Source organism: Melanostigma gelatinosum, assembly GCF_949748355.1.
Source record: "Melanostigma gelatinosum genome assembly, chromosome: 10".
Lineage (NCBI taxonomy): Eukaryota > Metazoa > Chordata > Actinopteri > Perciformes > Zoarcidae > Melanostigma > Melanostigma gelatinosum.
This window is the reverse complement of record NC_136643.1, coordinates 15306427-15328516: the sequence shown is the minus strand read 5'-3', so window position 1 is coordinate 15328516 and position 22090 is coordinate 15306427. Positions and strand designations below refer to the sequence as shown.

Below are 22090 nucleotides of genomic sequence, written 5' to 3'. Positions count from 1 at the left end.
TGAACATGTTATAGCTTGGTTAAACAGCACAAAAACAAAACATTATGTAAAAATTACGATTTGTGGTTTTACTGGGAGTTATTTGCCAAACTATATTTTTCACAAAGCTAAGCTAAGCTAACGATCACTTGGTTGTAGCATACATCCCTGTTTCCAGGGTCATCGAAGAGGTTGGTTGGACAGATATGATAGTGATATCAATCTCATCATCGAACTCACCGCAAGAAAGCAAATAATTATATTTCCCAAAATGTCAAATGAGTTTATTACATTTTTTATGCTTTACAAAATAACTTGTTTTGTGAATATGTGATTGTTAAATAAAAGGCCTCTACGTAATAACACTGACTCAGACTATGAACAATGTGAAGGAATAAATGCAGCGGTCAAATATATATTTAAGTGTTTTCTACACTAATCCCGAATGTTTAGATGTAACAAAAAATATTGAAGTTAACTGTAAAATCAGCTTCACTGAGTTGCTCTCTTAAATTTCCAGTCACATTCAGTCATATATCCGCGATGCTCAAGGAGATAAAATAAAAACATGATGATTCGGCAGGGAAAACACAAACGCTCAGATAAAATTTGTCAGTAGTTTATTCATCGGTCCAAATGTACATGATGCAGTGAGAGAGGGACACCGGATGATGAGTAACATGGAGGATTACAACGATGCCAGTGCTATGGCAGCACCTGGAACACACCAACTATCAGCTGGACTGTAAATAATAGCCCTGCACAAGAAAACTGTCCAGGTCTCGATATGTACAGGCACCATACAGTGTGTTTGTGTACGTGCGTGTGCATGTGTGAGATAAAAAATATCAGACCGGATGAAAAACACACAAAAAGATATTTTCAGTTCCACAAATGTAAAAGGGTGCTCTTTCGCTTTTCTTTGGAAATATTAATTCATTCTTTTTTTTTGTCCTATTTGCCCATTCATAGTTTGAGTATGTTGAAGAGAAGTGAAACCAGAAGTAGGAGTGGCCAAATACAAAAGATTAGCTGATTGGCAGAACGTTTTTGTAATTCCATGTATACGTTGATATTAACATACCCATACGTTTGTGCAATATCTCTCTTTGCATAGTAAATAAAAGTTAAATGTGTTTTGTTGTTGACATGCACCTATCTTTTGTAGCATATTTTTCTTGCAGATTTTGGGGACTCTCATATAGAATTATAAGCCCACTATAGTGAATGCATGCAGCGTTACCGGTAGAGCTGAACTTGGTTTCTACTAAGAGTTTATGAGAGCAAAATGTTAAGTCAGTATAGTGGGTGTTGAAGAGGACTGTTACGTGAGACCTGGCTGGACAGGTGAGCGCCTGCATGGACAGACGTTATGCCCCCAGCAGTAGGCACCACTGGCTGCAGACAGAGGGGAAAGTGCTCTGTGTGCAACAACATCCATATGTTCAGGTGATTTGTTCTTTGGCTTTAGAGTCACTGTTGAAGATACTCCGGGAGTGGGGGGGGGGGGGGGGGGGGGGGGTTGTCTTGCGACATTAATCTGAGGCGACATCTATCTGAATCACTCCACAGTAGAACTGACATGCTTCTCCTCGACCACCATGGCTACTCTGTCCACTCAGTCGAACCTTGGACCTCCCAGACAATGGCAGGAGGCTGTGCAGCGTGCGATTACAATTTTGGCCTAAATCCCAATTTTTTGTCAGGAACATCACCAAAAACACCCGCTATACAACATGCTAAGATAAAAAATATAAAAAAAACATAAGCAATTGATGTCCTTTTAAAATATGCTGTTATTCCAAACCTGAACTCTTTATTTATGTACAATTGTGTAGGTGGTCTGCACTGCCCCTATGGGCCCTTACATGCAGCCTCCTTAATCATCTACAGCCCCTAAAACGTGAACCATAGGAGCTTTAACCGTCTTTCCACTGGGTTTGCTTTTTAACGAGGCTACCCCAGCATTAGAAAAATTCTGTTTTTTTTTTTTTTTGTATGTGTTTGCGGTACAGCTTTTGTAGCCATGCAGAGCCCTGCAGAGAGGGCTCTTCATGCCCGGGGGGGGGGGCAGCAGCAAGCAGCACGTTTTTGTGCGGATAGTCATGCCAGGTGAGAGAGTGGTGTGGATTCCGCCTGAACGCCTGTGCACTGGCACTAAAGGATGGAAGAGGAGCTCTGTCACTCTAGAGATCAGAGTGGGGGGTGGGGGTTTGTTATATGGGTGAGGTGGAGTTGAAAAGGCTGCATTTCTAACGTCACTACGATGGAATTTGTTAAAACGTCCACTATGTCTTTTTCAAGTAAATCTAATGCCAAAGATCAGCAGCAATAAGTGCAGTCCAGCTGTCAGGTAGCCAACTAAGGAAGCCTTGAAGGAGTCCTTCTGTGATTGCCATCTCTCCTCGGGTTAAATGGCTGAAGCGTTGGGGTCGTATCGCCGTTTCTTCACATTTCTTACATGGAGACAAGAAACAGAAGTCAGTGTGTGCTGTAATCACATCTGTAACACAGCTAGTGCAACCTGGACAAGCAACCACACTCATCTCCTCAGTTTACAATAGTAGACTCGTAAGTTAAAATGCCACGAACAATTCATTAGCTATTGTTATGTTCAAGAGCAGAAAATAAAACAATATTCTCCACGGTTATATGATTATTCGAGGACTTCCAAGAAGTGATAAAAGGCAGGTCCCTGTTGAGCCAGTTTGGCCTTGACTGTAAAGAGGCAGTCAGAGGTATTTATATTCACAAATCTTTACATCCTAATTCATGATGATTGGCAGTATGGTAAACATAATGAAGACCATTTCTATTTTGCATCCATTCCACTTAAGTCTTCATATTTTCTTCTGCGTCACGATTTGGTGAACACTGAGCATCGGAAAGAACCTAAATGAAAAAAAACTTTCAAATGAGCGAATAAATTAATTTTGAAGGTCTATGAATATAAATGTCCTCTTTTGCCCTCTTGCAGGCAACTTCCGACTGGCTTGTGCGTGCAACATCAGTTTACAAGGTGAAGAAGTGTAGGAGACATGTCTCATTACCAGTTTGGATGGGAAAGACATTGGTTCCACTCAAAACATAACAATCTGGGAGGAAAGAGCTAACATCAAATATAGTCTACAGAAGAGGGACAGAGGAGACAACCACATCTACAACAACCACAGCAGCAGCAGCAACAATAACTACTACCACAACAGTGGGACAACAACAATACGACAACAGGAGTGATGCATAACCTCCCCGTACTGTGGCTTGTTGTGGGGCTTCTATCACTCTGTCATGCACCTGTTCCAACAGCAGGCCGGTCGAAGGTGGCACTATTGCTGTGCGTGGTTCATGCAGTGCAAATGCGCCGTGTCTGTACCAGGTCTGTGAAGCAGGCAGCAATGGCAGCTGGTGTGGGCGAGGTCCGAGAGTCCTGCTCTGCTCTAGGGCGGAGCCTGGCCATCTTAGGTGCGTGTGGCCAGCCATGGCACAAAGGCTGCGGCCAACAAAAAGGGTCCTGGCTTCTGTCTCTCTGTCTCTCTGTCGCTCTCACCACTCCATTTAAAGTCTCACCCTCAAACAGTAACGGACTGAGAAAAAGATCATGGAGGTGATGAAGCATGACAACCCTGGACCAAATCAACCTGGGTTTGGCTCAGCCTTTGTGCAATGAACTGACCTCCTCCAAATCAACAAGTTAACATGCAGAAATGTTTCTTATGCTGTTTTCTTTCATTCATTTTTTGTTTGTTTTTGGTGAAGACCATGATGCTTTGCTACCTGGCATGCTTTGGTGGCTGCAGGATTGTATTTCTCAGTTATCTTTTCGGCCTATTTAAATTAATATGTGTAACACCCCTGTTGCTCAAGACAGCAGGCTAATTAGCAGTAGACTGGAACTTATTAAACTATTGTACAATGAAGTACATTTACTGGCTACACAGAGATGTTAGAGGGCTACCTTTGAATTTCAGAGGGGAGATACAATTTCAACTTATCAATACAAGAATACACACGTTTTCTTTTAATTATCAAACTATTAAAATGATTGTTTCCCCTCTGTTGTCAGGACTTAACATGCATGTCAAGCGTAAGCTCTGCTCGTCCAATCAGTTTGAGGTTCTGCTACAGATCAACGGACAAGCCCCACATGGAGCCCAGTGTGTCTCCAAATCAACCCTTTACACATCCATCCACGCATCCTCCTATATGAAAACCAGGACTGCACACTGGATGAAGTTGAGCAGTTAAGATATGTGTTAAGCATGCGTTTGTGTATTGTCCACCCTGGGGTCCATATTCTGTAGCAGGACCTCAAACCCTGGTGTCTAGAAGCAGCAGGGATGCTAGAGTTACAGCAGGAGAGGCATGCGGCGCGTTGCTTACTTAAAGCCCCATCCAGTCCCCCCCAGCACTATGGCAGCCACAAGGATGGCTCCGGCGATGGAGCCTATTATTAGATTGGTGGCACTAGGACCTGTAAAGGGTTATGGGGAAAAAGACATGAGTTTCTATACTCACTTACTGTATAAATAACATGGAACTGCACAATGACGATTTCACATGGAACAGAAAACATAACCAGAAGTACTGTGACAGTAAAATGACTGAAACTGAGTTTGCATGCCCCCTTAAGTGTGTAACATGAGGATAATGAAGTAGAGGCCCTGGGAATCTTTTCATTTATCTGGTGTCAGCTGAGGTCGTGATTATCAATAGTTTGTCCATTTAGGTTGTGCAGAAGACGAGACCCTGGGTATCCATCACTACAAAGGTTTACTCAAACAGAGATTGACAGTTGGTATGTGTATGTGATTTGCAGTATGAGCAGTCGAAATGTTTTTAGGGGTCCCAGTCACCACACAGCCTACCACTGACTGACAAGCCAGGTCACTAACTGGACATTTCTCAGGACTGTTTTCCATCTAAATGCCCCACATGCCCCAGAAAGGAGAGGATCACAGGAGCAACCACATAACGACTAAGAATTAGAGAAAGGAAAGGGACAACGGGAAGAAGAGGGAGGATGAAGAAAGAGGCTTGTAGTAATGGGGAACAACAGGAGGTGGCAGGAGAGGAGGAGGAGGAGTCCATCAATCAATCACACAACACTGAATACATCCAATCACATGACAATTATATGGTCATCACCAACACATAAGAAAACACAAAGCCACCGGGACGCACACGCGGGCTCAGGCCGGCTCACGAGACCGCCCGCACACTGAGGCACCACTATGAGAGGAAGAGCCGTGAAAGGGTTAAAGATGCTTACTCTATTCCCCACCCTGTGCCTCCAAAAATCACCCCCAGGGCCAGAATGGTCCCTGCTACTGCCCCTATCAGCCTGTTAGTGGCCACGCTCACTGTGCAGAGGGAAAAGGAGCATTATTACCACCCTGGCAAACACAAACAGCAGGCTTCTGCTTCAGAGTCATGGATGAAGTGACACGGTTCCCTCTGTGACGCTTCCCGCCCCCTTAACCACTTCACCCGTCCAAAGTGTCAGGTGTACAACTTGAACAGTGTTTTCATTTCATCTTCTAAAAACGTAACAAATGTAACACTGTTGTTTTATTCTCCTGCAGTCGGCATCTTACATGGAAAGTCTTTATGACCCCAGTACACCTGTGAAACTGTGCGCTGACTCAGATCTAACAGTGCGACTGACAATGACAACAACGGATATATACAGTATATAAGTCAGCGTGAATCTTGGCTAAATCAAATCAGTGTACATAAACCTGTGAGTTATTCATTCTATCAGACAGCAGAGGTTGAAAGAGGTGGAAACCGACCCTTGGGTCCTTCGTCCTTAGTGGCCTCAGGCTCTTTAGGCGGATCAGGCATGCTACAGTCTGTCCCCGCCCAGGTGGTGTCACAGGTGCACGTGGCTTCATTGTTGCACACCTGTACAGATCAGACAAAAATAGATGAGGTGACGGGGGGAACGCAAGAGCTGCAAATAAAGTTGCTGACACACTGGGATACTTTTTAGGAACCATCTGGATTGTTCATCCACAGTTAACAAAGGCTCCCACGTAGACACTTACTGCACTGTAAAAAGTTGATAAAGATAAAGACACATTTCTGGAAACGGATCCAGATGAGATTGACTCTATTACAGCTCTACAATGGCATTTTGAGCCAGGCCAGCTGCTTAGTTAAGACTGATATAATTATGCAAACAACAGCAGAGCCGGTCTCCAGGCAGAACTTAATCTAATTGATTGAATTACACAGCGATGGCTGGATGAACCACAATGTACTGAAACCCAATAGGCCTTTCTCACAGCGGACATCTTTACTAGTCACAGGTGTTACTAATAACATTAACAATGGCTCTCACAGGGACAGTTTTTTTGACTTGTCCAACACGTAGCTAAAAACAAATCTGCAGCATTAAATGTACCAACAATTAACTCAAAAAAGCATGGACCATTGCTTCTATTGAGCATAAATATGGAGTAAGCCATATATGACATGCAGCTTCTGTAGATTATTCTACTTCTACCTACACGGCTGATTTCACTTATGTTGCCTGATGAGACAATTTACACCTTTCAGCTCCTAATAGTTCGTTAAATTTGGTGATGTCACAAAAGATGGACGCCGAGTCAGTCAGGGTGATTGAAAACACACGTCTGTAGCATTGCTTTTAATGAATATTACCGAAAATGTTATTCTATTTTTTATTTGTAGAATTTAATATTTGTTTTAATTTGTCTGTCTAAATGCTGTTTCATGTAAAAGTGGACCGCAGGACTCACCCCGTGGGCAGAGCACACCTGTCCATTAGGTCCACTAGAGCAGATGCTCATGTTGAGTGACTGGATTGGCAGACACTTGTGGTCAAGGCACATCATTGACGGCCCACAGGGAGACCCATCCTCCACGTAGCCTAAATCAGTCTCGTCATCCAAAAGGACATGACCCCCACTGTGAAGAGAGGTTGGAGGGACGGAAAGGGGGAGAAAGATACGGAAAGAGGGGGAGGGAGGACAAACTCATACATGGAAGATTAAACCAGAAGAATGGGACTACAGACGACAGTGAAAACGTTCCCAGGACATGGACAGCTCTTAAATATGTGGTAGCATACGTGTCTTTACCTGCAGTCTACCATTCTGCCTTGAGGGTTGAAGGTGGCTAGGGTGATTTCTCCTTTCATCATGCCGATGCGTGGGTTGCGGCCGATGTTGGTACACAAAAGGGAACCACAGAACACATCACTGAAAAATACAAGAGAGAAGTCTGTGCAGATGCCAATCGTCCACTTAATACACATTTTGCTTTGTCGGGGCTTCTTTCTTCTAAAAACTTAAACTTTATTATACATATCCAACCCATCAACAGCAAAACTATAAAACTATACCAAAACATACATTGTCACACCCTCACACAACTCATGCAGTATAAGGTATCCACTCGTATGTTCATTACTTCCCAAACACAACACAACACTGCAAATAAAGAGCGGATGCACAAAGTCAATGCGCTGGGCTTGCAAGCTCAAGGAAAGATGTGAAGGCTGCGAAACAGTACAATGTGCCCTCTGTTGCCATCTATTGGTTGGCTTCAAAACATCATTAATCTCTTCTGATGTCAGTAACAAAAGAAAATAAGGAAAGCCCATCCCTGTCTCTATGTAGAAATATGAAGGACTGTCCTGCTGGTATGTATGAAATACCAGAGTGAATCTAATTTGTCTTTCTTTGAAACTCACTGTTTGCTACACTGGATCCATTTGTCTCCATCTTTTCCACAGTTGCCCTTCTCTGTGCCCTCTGTGTTCAGCTTCTCATAGCAGAACTTCTCCGAACCTCCAGCCTCTGAGGGAAAGAGGAAGAAGCGTGAACTGTAATCTCTGTATGATGATACTCTGACACGTTACTGATACGAGCTAATGCGAGTTAAAGGAATGTTCATCTTACTTGACCCCCAGATGTATTTACACTGGCTTTCTCTGGTCTTGCACGCGCCGCTGTAGCAGCGTCCCTTCAGAAAGATAAATAACAAGATGGTGAATACATTCTCAGTCAGCTGCTCCCAAACTGCTATTCTGATGCAGGACTGCTTTGTTTCTGATGTCACCAGGTGCCTACCTGGTTTACCTGGCAGAAGTAACCGTCTTGTTTATGAAGATTGGGAGGGCACTGCAAACAGTCACAAAATAACACTTCATTTTAACCATGCGCATTCTATTAAACATTGAAAGAATGAGCATTTAGAAACCAAAAGAAAAGTAGCAGTTCAACACAAGGACACCTGTCCAGAGTCCCCAGAGCAGGTCTCTGAGATATCACAGTCGTTCACAGCATAGCGGCAGCTGTAACCTCGTGGATAAAGCTGCCAAGAAAAGGAGAGAAGATAAAAGTCAGAGGAATAAATAAATAATTAGTGCTGTGAAACTTAAAGAAAAGACCGAACTCATACCAGACATGTGTTATTGCAGCACGGGCCGTCACTGCAGTGTGCCCCGTTGGCGAGGGAGCACTTCTTGCAACAGTCCTTGTAGCACTCCTGAAAACAAACGGGGGGAAAAAAAAAGAAGCTTCATCCAGCCGAACAAACAGACGACAACAAACAGATCTGACTTTCTGGAGTAAAAAACAACAACCGTACTGCTCTCGCTCCGCAGTCGCACTCCTCTCCCACCTCCACAAATCCATTACCGCATTCTGTGGACTCGAACAGCTAACGGAAGAAGACAGGAGAGTGTAAAGGCTGGAGCAGACGTGTGATTCATGGCAGCTGGGGCAGAGTTGTGAGAGTCTAACCTTGGTCGGCCTGTTAAACAGACACGAGCCTCCACCTTTCAAAAGGAACTCCTTGTAGTCTGAGATGCTGCATTTGGAGAATCTCCGCGGGTGCTGGACCCTGAAGAGAGAGAATACCAGCTGATAACTAACCAGACGTATCAGTGCCGACCAATCATGATGGAAGCATGGTTCATAATGCTGTCGGGTGCCATGTGTGTGATGAGCAGCTTTCTAAATTAGAGCATCTTTTGCACACACACACACACACACACACACACACTGCTTACCTGTTCATTCCACATAGAGTTTATTCCCTGTCTCACAATCCTACCGTCCAAAGTTTGAAAGTATGATGAAAAACCAGTGGGAATCCTGCGATTATTTGTTACTATATTACATATTTGTCACTGCTTTCCAGCAATAATTCCAACGAACATAATAATTGAACTGATGCAACTTGGACCTGGATAGGATGTTCCCATTATGAAACGACGAGCGCCCCGCTGTAGCTAACGGGAGAGACAGTGTTTGCTAAAGCCTTTTATGAACTCTACAAAAAAAGATTATTGAACAAACTATCGTCGAAACAATCACACGTTTACTTAATAAGTGTATAACGTCTCCTGACAGCAATCAGATACTTTTGTGAACTGACATTACTGCCTAAGACAGGAGAGAGAACATATTTAAGACATTTATAAATCTAATTTAACTCTTTTTATTCCCTTCTAAAGAAATTTAATAGAATTCTTTGTAAGACTTTTTAAAACCTGCAGGTAACCTGTGAGAATACTGTCAGAATATGTTGGTCAAAGCACGGATCAGTTTACATTACGATTATGTTAAATTAAGATCTTTGTCCATTCATTTGCACAACTGCGATCTTGAACTATTGATGCAGCATTCAGCGAAGCCCAGGAAATAAATAAAAAAATAGCAATGGGAGCAGATGGAAACACTGAACGGTATGTGGGAACGGAACAATGATTTAGTATGATTTAAAAAAAAGCAGCAATGAAATGCCTTCATGTACGGGGACCGTGAAAGTGATACTGCTGCTCCTTTGAGTATAAAGTGATGTATAATTTGTCCATTTCATCACAGAGCAGTAGTTGATAAAAGCATACTGACCACAATTATACCATTAACATGCACCGATCAGTTTATTCTATAACTGACTAAATGTTTGGTGAGAAATTGTGGAAAACAAAAGGGTCGACACTAGGGGTGTAACGGTTCACAAAATCCACGGTTGGGTTTGGTACGATACAGTGGAGCCACGGTTCGGTACGTTTCGGTACAGTAGAAAACTATAAATGCCAGAGAAATGTACTTGATTTTAAAATATATTTATTCATTACAACTAACATCATGAAGTTATTCTTTGACTTTGAACAATGATGGAACTATACCTGAGTGACTCATCTTCTGGGGTGTCTTCTTAGCAACACATAAGCATAAAAAACAAAAACTGCTCCTTAACGTTATGTAGTATTGTTACTTACATCTTGTATTGTTACTTACATCTTGCAAAGAGATTTTTAATCTCAATGGGACTACCTGGTTAAATAAAGGTTTTAAAAAAAAGTTTTATTTATTTTTTTATTCAAACGTATTCGGTTCGTCATGCGTACCGAACCTTGAGCCTCGTACCGAACGGTTCAATACGAATATGCGTACCGTGACACCCCTAGTCGACACTTGACAGGGATTCTGGAATTCTGAAATTCTCATAAGATTCTCAAGAGATTCTCAGAAGTTAGGTCAAAACAGAACATTTATCTCCCAGTTCTGCATTCATTCCCACACTCCCAGAGCGGTGACTACACCTTGGAGTGACCATAAACAAGCGTCTGTAATTGTTCCACTGTATGTGTGTCTCAGGGGGACATGTTGGACATTACCCAGTGTCCTCCATTATGCAGCCAGTCCACGAGTCAACACAACCACATTCCTCTGCAAACAGGAAAGAGAGGACAGAAAAAACACAGAAGCAGACAGTGAGAGCGATGCACTGACAGAAATAGACACACTTACAAGTTTTTCTTTTTAAAACAAGCATTCAAATACATTATGTGAACATGAGTTCTACTTTATCCTCTCACTGAGAATTGATCAGTGGATTTAGAACCTGATCTCCAGCTGAATAATTATATTTTTTTACCGACATACGCAGAATCTCCTCTCAAGCTTGGCCAGTTTTGGGACCATACAAATAATCCCTCTGATGGTTGAGCTTCAAAACATGGCAGCTGTTCTACTCGGACTCTGCCTCATTAAGCACTGTGATCTTGAAACTAATGGCATAAATCATCCCACTTCAAGCCTGACTAAAAGTCGACTTTTGCACCACTTTCGCCAAGAAAATCAGTGCATCTGTCTCCTCTGGCACATGTAAGAGTTGACAAGAGACTTATGTTGTTCTATAGTCACTATATCCTGCTTTACATTTAGGTTTCTAAAGATCAAATCTGAGGAAACCCCGCTTTGTCGAATGTAGATTACAAAAAAATGTACTTTCTTTCATTCAGGCCATTTACGTACTTATTGGACACATCACAAAACACAAAACAATATATTATGCTACTTACGCCTGTAGGCTTCTAGCCTTGCCAACAGTTATGGTTTATTTGCTGAGGTTTTAAGATGTAAGCTGCCATGCCAATGAAATGGAAGGGGAATTGAATTTCTGATCCTCAAAGCACAACATTCACAAGAAACACACTGTGTCTCGGATTAAACAGGTCGAACACACAGACTACTCGGTAGACAGTTTTAATATTTTGATACTGTTATGCTATTTCTATTTCTATTTTCTACCAAACATTAAAGAAGGGATAAAAGAACAACCAGAGTCTCAATCTATTTTTATCTTGAAACATCAGCAAATTAAAATACATTCAACAGACAGTTTTTTTCTGACATAACTTACAATAAATCTAAAACTGTCTGCATGGCTGAATACAACTAGGGGTAAGAGAAAAATATGTTTTTTGTAATTTTAGTGATCTGAACATTGAGATTTTGGCTCCTAATAGCCTGCCCTTCATTTATACTAGCTGAGAGATAACAACATGTGTATCATGTGTACTTCTCCTGGAGGCTGGCTCCCACTGGATACCCAGGTTCTGAGCCAGGCTCTGGGATAGCGAGCCTGCCATGGACCAGCTGGTGGCGTACTGTGGACGCAACAGAGACCAGAGGATTATTCACCTGCAGCCACTCCCTGTGATGCAGAGTGATGCTCAGTGTTACGGCAGCAAATCTCACCTCATTGACCCCGACTCCTCGGCTCACAGAACACATGCCTCCAAAGTATCCCGCGCTGCTTCTGCGATAGTGGAAGGTCACATTTCTACGAGAACGATGGAAGACGAAGAGTTACACATGAACAAGAAAACATCACATAGGAAGACATTTATGTAAATAATCACTTCTGAAGACACAGTGGTGTTTCATCCCCATGAACTTACATAGACATACAGAGAGAATATAATCAGAACAACGAGCCAAAGCTTGGAACAGGCTGCATAGGAATCCTCTCAAACTCAGATTTTGGTTTGTTATTGTATGTATTATCTGTGTACTTATACTGCTAGCATCTTTATATTCAAACTAAATACACGTCCATCACAGATAAATACAATGGAAACTATCCTATAGTGAGTTTAAAATAAAATAGGACGTAAAAAAAAAGTAAGAAAACGCTGGAAATTCAAAGAAAATGATTGCAAATGAAGCTTCAATCCTGGTTTAAAATCTATATTAATAAAGAAGATGCACCAAAGGGTGATGCAAACGCATTATATTTAAATGAAGAACCTACGAGAAGAGGTGCACAGCGTCGGCATGATGCTTGATGCTCTGCTGCCGGTACTTGGAGAAATCCCGCAGCATCTCCAGCGGCCTCACGCTGATGGGGATCTGATCCTTGTCTGTCCAGATCTCCACGGCAACGAGCACCACTCGTATGTGTAGCTGCTCTTTGAAGATCTGCCATTGAAGCGCGCAGTGAATGGGAGGAATAAAGAAAGGCAGAGAGAGAGAGAGCGAGAGGCAGAGACAGAGAGCAGCAACAGCACAAGGAGAGGAGAACAACACTGGGTGTGAATTTGAATCTGTACTGTCTGAGGAGGACAGATGAGGGGATGCAGGACACTGGGGAAAAGGAGGAACAGGGGAGTGTTAATACACATGACGAGTGCAAACACCAGCACAATACCATAAGGACTAACAATAAGACTATCGGGCCGAATCAGGTTGAAAGCGACGTACTCCATTATGACACATGAGGAGGACTTCAGCTGTACTGAACAATTAATCAATAGGTTCACACTGTAAGGACATATTTGGCAATTACCATTGTCTCAATGCCTGTGTTGTACTCATGCAACATCGAGGCTACCTTATCATGGGTGAAATGTTATATTCTGCTGGACTCAAACAACAAATGTGCTCCACCTCCATCAGCTGCAACATTGGACAACTTTTACTTGTAACAGAGTGGTATTGCTACTTTTACTGATGTTAAATGTATGAGTACTTCTTCCAGCAATGTGAGCCTCTAATTAAGAACGGAGCAGCTTTGAGTTAGCTAAAGGCTATAATGTCGGCATGTTAACATGCTCATAATCACAATAACAATGCAAACACGGCACTATAGTTACTATGTTCACCATATTAGTGGTGTGTTAGCACTTCGCTAAACAGCAGTCACGAAACAGTTTACTCACAGCATCCACAAAATTCACCACCGACTTGGCGTAATTCCTTGTGTGCTGCTTGGTCTTGTGTCGTTTATACTGCAGGCGCAAAGAAAAAAGTACAAAGATAAATAAACTGCAGTGATTTGATGGCGCTCACTCTGTATAGTATGCTAAATTGCATTGTAAAATGTATGAGCAGCTACTAGTTACATACCATACTGTGGTCACTGACAATCATGATCTCCAAATACTTCATCTCCTCAAATACACTGCGAGGCATCTGCAAAATAATAAACCACCAACAATTATCAGGAAGAGGATTGATTTCTTTGTAGTTCCATTAAGACCACGCATTTGACATTGACCACACTATCCAATGCAAAGCTATTCAATTCATTGCACAATAATTCACAGGTGGGTGAACTGATGTTTGTTGCATTACGTTTGAGAGAGGTGAGATCAGAGACTTACCGCTCTCTTTTTCCTGCGCTTCAGCCAGGACAAGTCATCCAGCTCTGAGAAGAGCTGCTCCTCCTCCTCAACTATGAACACACACGCAAGGAAACAGTGACATTTCAACTCACAGATTTACAACTGGGTTGTGTGACCCTCTTTGGTGAGTTCAAGCCCACAGGGTTGTGTTTTTCTTACCCTGTTCCTCTGAATCATTGCTCCACTGAAGGGAGGATGTTCTTCTTAGTTTGTGAGGCCTTGCAGCTGTATCCTGCAGGGGCGAGGCAAACAAGTGTTAACAGCCGAGAGTAAGATGAGAAGATTGATACCACCCTTGAGTTTGTCTGTTGAAAATTAAGCTACAGCCAGCAGCAGGTTAATTCATCATGAAGACTGGAAACAGGGGGAAACAGTGAGCCGAGCTCAGCTACCGGCAGTTCTGAAGCACACTAATAAACAAGTTCTATCTCAGTTACATAAATGTTTTATACCGTGATGCATCCTGAAATCAATATAATATAATAAATATCATTATTCATATATTGCTGTTGATTTCAACCATATTCTCCAGCTGTATACAAATACGACTAAAAACTCAAAAACTGAAAAAAGCAGTAAACAGCAGAATGTGTTGTGCATGTGCGGTGGAGGCGAGCGGGTCATGAGCTTTGTGTGATACATATTTTGGTTCTCTGCGACAGGAATAACTTACGATTGAATGAGTCTGTAGTAAGGGCTCAATTAGATACACATAGACTCCATCGTCAAACATCCCACTGCCGGGCAGAGAGAGTGGAAAAGAGAGAGAAGGCAGTCGACACTGAGTCAATAGGAGCTGAGGAGCAGAGACGAGTGCATCCAGAATTATTCTGAACACGGCAAGGATTACACACAATTCTGCTGTTCACTTACTGCAGCCCGTTGCAGGTAGATAAGGCCACATGGGAGTTATCATTCCCTCTCACCTGGCCGTGGTAGTAACAGTGCTCGCCGCCCTGAGGGAAGAAGACAGAGTGCGAATGCAGCATCACAGCAATCCCCAGCCACAACTAAAGAAGCATCACTCGCATCACAACACACGGAAATGTGCCTACACTGACATGATGATAACTCAAATTCACCGTTACATGGTGGATGTGTCATATTTTGCACTTAATTATCGTGTGTTGAAATGTTCTAACATCTCAGAGGAGGTAACAGCTTGTCTCACAGATGCCGATTTGGTACATTTGCAAAACATTTCAGCAGGGGGTCTTTGCTTGTTAAGATGAAGTTAAAACATTGCAAGGTGGGTCCTGGCGCTATCTGTGACTCGGCTGTCAGATCCAGGGTGAGCAGAGGACATTCACCCCCCTCTCTCTGCCTCTCTCTCTTCACCCATCCCACGCTGCACTGATACTGCAGAGGGCTTTCTCTCTGTCGTCATGTGACCAGAGATCCAGCAGGAGGCTGCAGGAGAGCGAAACCCTGCTGATTCAGCTACAGTATGCCCAGCCCTGTGCCTGAATCAGCAGCAGCAGCAGCAGCAGCAGCAGCCGGAACCAGCTCTCATTCCCAACCTTGTTTTCTCCCTCCTCTCTTTATCTCCTCTCTTCTTTTTTTCTGTGAAAATCATGTACTTTCACATTTGAATCCACCTACCAGCCTATCTATCACGATCTATCTGTCTTTCTGTACATCTGTCTACCCATCTCTTCTTCCTGTACATTTTGTTCTTTTTCTTAGTCTGCAAAAGAAGATTTCCTTGATGTGACAGTTGCAGTGTAAATATGATTTCCAATTTGCAAAATGCTTGATAAAATAAGCTGACAAGCAAACTGACAGCAAACATCTGTTCCTGCCTTTTGTTTCAAAGTCTATTTCCGAAAGTTGAGACAAAGCATATTTATGCCATTTGCTTTGAGGTGAAAAAAATTAAAAACATCAGCTGAACAGATGTGTGCTGTAACATTTCAGTCACAACTAACGAAGACGTTACCTTTGACAAAACAGGCTTGCCCGCCTCATAGTGGATCTCAACGTAATCTGAAGACAGCAAGTCACTGTAAAAAGAGAGATTGCAGTTCATTAAGGTGGACGGATGTGATGCAGTGACAATAAGAATAAAACACACAAATAGAATCTCTCTGCTTTTGCTTTCTCTGACTCACACATTGTGGTTTTCAACTGGCGGTGAGTAGTGCTTTGGCTGGCATTTAAACAAGAACACTCATCACCACTGTGCCTGGATAAGCCTGCACAAACACTCCCATGGCATCTCAAAAGTGCAGCAGATATGTTAAATGTTGCCTCCCCTCAGGAAAAATTATGAAGAATTTACTGCAATAAACACTGTCACAACAAGATTCACAGCCACGCAATAGTTTTGCAAAGTGGCCGTAGGTTATCATAAAGAAACAGAGGATTAAAATCAATCATCACGAAACTACAGTTTACAGAAGCTCATCTACAGAACCATGGTTCTTCCTCAAATCTCCCGAAATGGCATCACTGGTTGAGAAAACAGCACCCATAACAGGAACAGAAACGCCGACGCCTAATGTGATGAATGATTGCGAGGCCTCGGTTTCACCTTGAACACCACGGTCCTCCGGCCAGTTCCCGCTGTCTGAGTCAGCGTCCCTTCACCGTTTCACACATTCAATCTGTTAGCTGACAGCGGACTTCAAGAGACTGTGATTTCTGCCACAATGGCGCTTTCCTTCCGAGTAACCTTGCACATCAAAAAAAACATCCTGCTGTACATACGCATGTATAGTGGCGTTGCAGCTGGGGGGGGAAAAAAAAAAAGGAAAAGATGGAAGTGATGGATCTAGTTTTGTAACACCAGCAGTGTGACATTGTTGAGTGATTCTCGGCGGCACGAGAGCAGGAAGTGCACCATGATGAAAGGAGAGTCCAGGCATGTGAGAGATTCCTGAGTGAGGGGCTATTAATAGCGTGACAGATGAGGCAGGGCGAGGATAGTGGGCTACGCTTAGTTGGTGTTTGTATGAGTGTGTGTGTGTGTGTGTGTGTGTGTGTGTGTGTGTGTGTGTGTGTGTGAGAGAGCTGTGAAAGTGTGTGGAGATCTTGAGAAGGGAGTCCTGCCCTGAGGTGTCTCGGTTCACAATACAGCAGCAGCGGCATCTGGGAAGCGAGACAGAGAGGGAAGACCAAAAAGAACTGCGGGAGGTTCTAACATCTGGCGCCAGATCAAATGCAGCTCTAAATCCTGGAGTGACTTTTGTCAGTATTGTTCATACCTCCAACACATGGAAATAATGAGTATAAAAAAACAGAGATGCTCTCAACAAGCAGCACTAAAACTATTCACTTTTCCAATTCACATTTCTATTCAATATATGATTTGTTTCAACTGAGAAAAACATGGTTTGCAGTCCGAGGTACAGTAAGAGGTTTGCAGATAAAGTAGCACCCATTGGCAGGTTGCAGACCTATCTATATTTAGATCAGTACTGTCGCAGCTACGACACCAAGCAGAATTCAAACCCCTGTTGTCTCAAAGAAAACAAAAAAGGCACACACTGAAGTTAGCTCATAACGTTAGATAAGTTAGATAACCTACGGTACAAGCAAACAGCTAGGAATCAAGGTCACGCTTCCAAGCCTCCATGCAGCTGCTGTAAAGAGCTAATGCTGTGTTACGTGGTGTTTCCTTTGTGTCTGACGATAATGTACAGGACAACGGCTCTTAGGCGTGACGCGTGATTGTTTGAGCTGGGAATGACAGGGCAAGAGTGCACTTCCTCCTGTATCTGTCTCTATGCTACTTAACATCTGCTGCAAACAACACATGTGCACAAAACACAGAAACTAGCGCGCCGACCTATTCAATTACAGTTTCCCTCATTAAATTATCGTTGACTGACGCTGCATTAATCACTGATAAGACATATAAAACAATGTATCAGTTACAAACAACAGTCATCTACAGACGGGATTCACAGTTGTTGTCGATTTGGCGTCTGCGATGACACATATTGCTGACTCAGACTTCTGCTCATTTTGACGCCCTCATCGTCGCCTATTAGGGCTTAATGATGTTTTAGTAATATCCAATCTTTATTTAAATTAACTAGATTCTTTTTTAACTTTTCCTTCTTAATACAGCTTAAAGTGCACACTATGCCTACATTTAAATTAGTACAACTTAAGAGCCCTGCATTAAACTAATAAAACCCTAAATCACAGCTTCCTTTTAATACTTTCTTATAATGTTTTGTACAGTATGCTACAGTATTTTTTATAATAGCCATAGGGAGTGTCAGTGTGGCTCTGTTGTGGCAGCAAGGTTTCCACAGCTTCTCTTTAGGAATAGAAATACAGACGTTCTGCTATTTTCAACCATCTGCACATTAACTGTCAACATGACCGTGACAGCAGATACTCTTGTGAGTGACAGACGACTCACTCACACTGGAAGTTCAACCACAAGTCCCGAGGTTTGTTATGATGAAAGGGAAATTGGTTTATTTCAACGTGGTTTACTTCCCGTAAATGTGGCTAATTGTGACTCTTAGTTGTGCCAACTTTGCACTTGCCACCTCCGTTGTAGAGATTCGGGTCATTTATAATTACACAATCTCGTCTCTGAGTCTGACTGAAACGTAAACAAAGAAAGTAACTGGATAGAGATCAACAACTGGACCACAGGGACTGACTAGCTCCAAAATCTATCGTTTTAGCATACATGAACTGCAGTTAGATAGGATGAGAAGGACTTACGTGTTCAATGATAGATCCAGAGCAAATCGGATGCCGAATGCCTCTAACTGGAAACTGGCTTGGGCGAGGTGGACTGCCTGTCAGGTAGAAAAAGAGTCGGGACTGCAGATGACGCAAAACCATAACATTATAGCTTTCTACGAACATAAAATCCTCTAGAGTACACCTTAAACATCCTCTCCAGCACAAAGATAACAGATGTGGCGGATAAATGGCAGACGGTAATGCACAGTGGGCATACTGGAAGAATAGCTTCCTTCAACATGGTCGGTCTGGCATCGCTCCAGTCCTTAAACGTATAACAAAGCAGCTGTTAATGTGCTGCATGTGATGGCCGTCTTTGCTTTGTCTGACATTGTGCAGTAACATGACACTAAAGACAGCATTATGGTCTAATACGAGACATAATCTGGATTCAAAACTTCAAAAGCCTTGTCCACACAGCACGCTATGTGACTAAACATTCCTGCTGTAGATCACAAAGGTTTTTCTGGGAAGTAACTTCTCGCAACGTCCCAGGATCAATCTCCCTCACCCATCCCGCTTCGATGCTGGCTTACCTGCCGCTCTGTGGCTTGGTTCTTGGCCCGGGTGTCCAGGTCATGGTAGGTACTCTCCGAGTCCTCGTTTAAGTAGTAGATTAAACGCGAGGGGTATGTGATCACATGCTCCACTGCATGGTGTGTTGTGTTGTCTGTAGCCGGTGCTGCAGTTGCCTGTTGCTTCAGCAGGGCTGGCACTGCGTCCCTCTCAACCTTGTCCCCTACTCCTTGAGAAACTGCAAGACAATTGCCACCGCACAGACATGAAATACCTGACACACACACATATACACACACACACACACACACACACACACACACACACACACACACGCACACACACAGCCAGCTGTCATCCTTAATTCATGAAGCGCATTGATAATTCTGAGGCAAGTGGCCACGGCTTTATTGCGATTCTTCTGGACACAGTTCGGAATGATTGGTTACATGCCATCCTACACTGACAACCCCATACGGCTGATTTAGAATACAGAATATAAATAGCTTCATTTCTTTTAAGCGGTACTTTTGATTCGCTTATTTCCAAAGTGAAAAACTCTGCACCAGATAGATACATGCAGTGTGCATTATGCAATATAAATCCAAATAGCTTCTGACAACAATAACATATACGAGCATGCGCTTGAAGTACAAGAGTCCCAGCAACAGTTATTTTAAATATGATACTCATACATAATCAATAGCACTATTTTTTTATAAGCTGAACAAAAGACACTGATATGCTGTAGTCTGCATCATGCACCATCAGCCGAAGACGCCGCATATTAAATCACGTATCTTTTCTTCTTTTTAGAGGGGGCGATAGTGTGCACCTGCAGTACATCATCAGATATGATTTTAGCCCAACGCAGAAAGTGAAAGGTGTTTCGAATTCGATAAAAGTGTCAAGAAAAGCCAGCAGGCTACTGCGATACATACCGGATGACGCTAGTGAAGGATGAAGCCAAGGCGAAAGGATGCTCACGAGCAAAGTGGCCAGAAATATCAAATGCATGATTCATATTTGACAACTGAAATATCTCAATATCAACACTTCAACGCAGTATATAGTTCGCGGCCCATCGTGGCGGGGGACGTGCCGTGCAGGGGGGGCTCTCTTCATGGATCCAGGAGGCACCGGGGCTGCTCGCTGCTGCAGTAGCGGCGGAGGAGGAGAGAGGGAGGGATGGGGTGAGCAGAAAGAAGGCGGTGGCCAGGCAGCTACTGGAAGTCGACCAGCAGGCTCCTCCTCGGTGAGCAGGGAGATGTCCTTCCTCCCTCCCTCCGGGGCCACAGGAAGCCCGTACAGGTGACCTCAAAGACATGCCTGTAAAATCCCATCGACCAGAAAAAAAACAGGAAACGACCCACTCGCACCTACTGCGTGATCACACACGATAAGTATTTTTGTTATGAATATGAGAAAGAAAAAAAACAATATTACATTTTAAATTGTGTGGCTTAATGTCTTGGTTATTGTTGTAGCCTAATGTGTATGTTTTAGGGGAGGATATAAGCATTTAGCCACTTCTTTAATTTCATGGGTCTAAATGGTCTTCTACTCAAAGTTTTAGCAATAACACAATATTACACGAAATTGAGACAACTGAGACAAGGCTGTCGGATGAAACAAACATGGGACGAGTAAGCAGCAGAGTCCACATGAAGTCTCTCTGAGTTCAACTTGCATCCGTTTGAAAAACCTATTACATTTGACAAATTTAATAACAATAGACATGTTTGTAATTTACTGCTACTTTTTCGAAACAGTTGACAGTAATTTCACTGGTTTTCAATGTGACTTACTTCTTGTTTAAGATAAGATATAAAGGGTAAAACATCACAGGGCAGGAAGCTAAAATGTTCAACCTGAAAAGAAGTTCTGGCTGTGCCTCCATCAGTGATGCAGGTGTTGTGCCTTTAACTGGAGACTGTGACATCACTGATTGGGGTGGTATGCTTGAAAATGAAAACCAAGCAGTGTTATAAACTTTGATGTAAAGCAAATGTACTTAACCCACAGATGAACACTTAATAGTTTTTCTGAATCCGACAGGAAGGGTGCAAAAAGGTATACAGACAAATGTAGTGGAGTAGAAAGTCAATTATTTGCATCTGATATGTAGTAGAGAAGTCTGAAGTTGCATAAAATGGAAGTCATAATAAATAAATGAAAGAATAAAAGTACAACTACCTAGAATTTGTACTTAAGAACACGACTTGAGTAAATGTTCCACTCACATTCCACCACACTTCAAAGAGGCATTTACACGTGAGCGTTGGCTAACTCGTGGTGGGAGTGCTACTCAGCCTGTGAACACAGTTGTATCATGTCTTCTGTGGCTCTGGAGGAGCATTAGCAAGTCTGAGAAAAAATAACCCCTGCTGATGTCATCAGGGTTATCTCTGCTTGGGCTTGAGGCTGAATAAAAAACATTTTTTTTCCAAGGCGGGTGGAGTTGATTGATGATGAGTGTGACACATTTGGACCATTTCTTTTTTTCCTTTTTAACTTTTCACAAGTCCCCAAACGTTGTGGAAAATTCAGTAATAAATCACGGTAATCAACTATGCGGCAGCTGTCATGCTACAACATAGTAATACTAATATTAAAACGTTGATTTGTGCATTTTATGAGAGAATCTGCAGCATTCAAAACGTCTCCGTTTAGTCACTGAGGGGAGAAAGAGGGGCGCTCCGGGTTACACACACCACAGACTGCGTGGTTTACACTGCTGTTATGAAAAGCAGCCGCAGCTCGGTTTTGGTGAATGAGAGCATTCTTCTGTGCCCCGGTGACCAATAACTTTTCTTCATTCGGCGGGCCGAGTTTGACGCGTCAGCGAGGCGCGCCCACTGCGCGTCTCCTCCCAACGGAGAAGAGTTTGGATGGACTCACGGAAAGACTGCACATGCCGCAGAAAGA

The 22090-nt window shown here is 42.9% G+C and overlaps 1 protein-coding gene across 4 annotated transcripts; it reads right to left on the bottom strand.

The window, feature by feature from the left end:
• Positions 1-608: 608 nt before the first annotated feature.
• adam23b (ADAM metallopeptidase domain 23b) lies at positions 609-20250 on the bottom strand (the record flags this gene model as incomplete). 4 transcript variants are annotated; one of them, XM_079276339.1, is made up of 26 exons in its annotated part: positions 20104-20250; positions 19183-19436; positions 18623-18699; positions 15873-15936; positions 14807-14889; positions 14607-14670; positions 14093-14165; positions 13913-13983; positions 13656-13721; positions 13469-13537; positions 12562-12728; positions 12006-12090; positions 11827-11914; positions 10640-10691; positions 8754-8853; positions 8599-8670; positions 8410-8496; positions 8242-8322; positions 8079-8129; positions 7908-7971; positions 7700-7805; positions 7086-7205; positions 6744-6912; positions 5772-5883; positions 4360-4450; positions 609-2435 (listed from the first exon to the last, which is right to left on the bottom strand). In XM_079276339.1, exons 1-26 carry the CDS (start codon positions 20177-20179, stop codon positions 2390-2392), a joined length of 2388 nt encoding a protein of 795 aa, XP_079132465.1. In that variant the 5' UTR covers positions 20180-20250. The 4 variants fall into 4 exon arrangements, with proteins under 4 accessions (XP_079132465.1, XP_079132466.1, XP_079132468.1 ...); XM_079276340.1 differs by having other exon boundaries at positions 19183-19400; XM_079276342.1 differs by lacking the exon at positions 4360-4450.
• Between the last annotated feature and the right edge of the window lie 1840 nt (positions 20251-22090).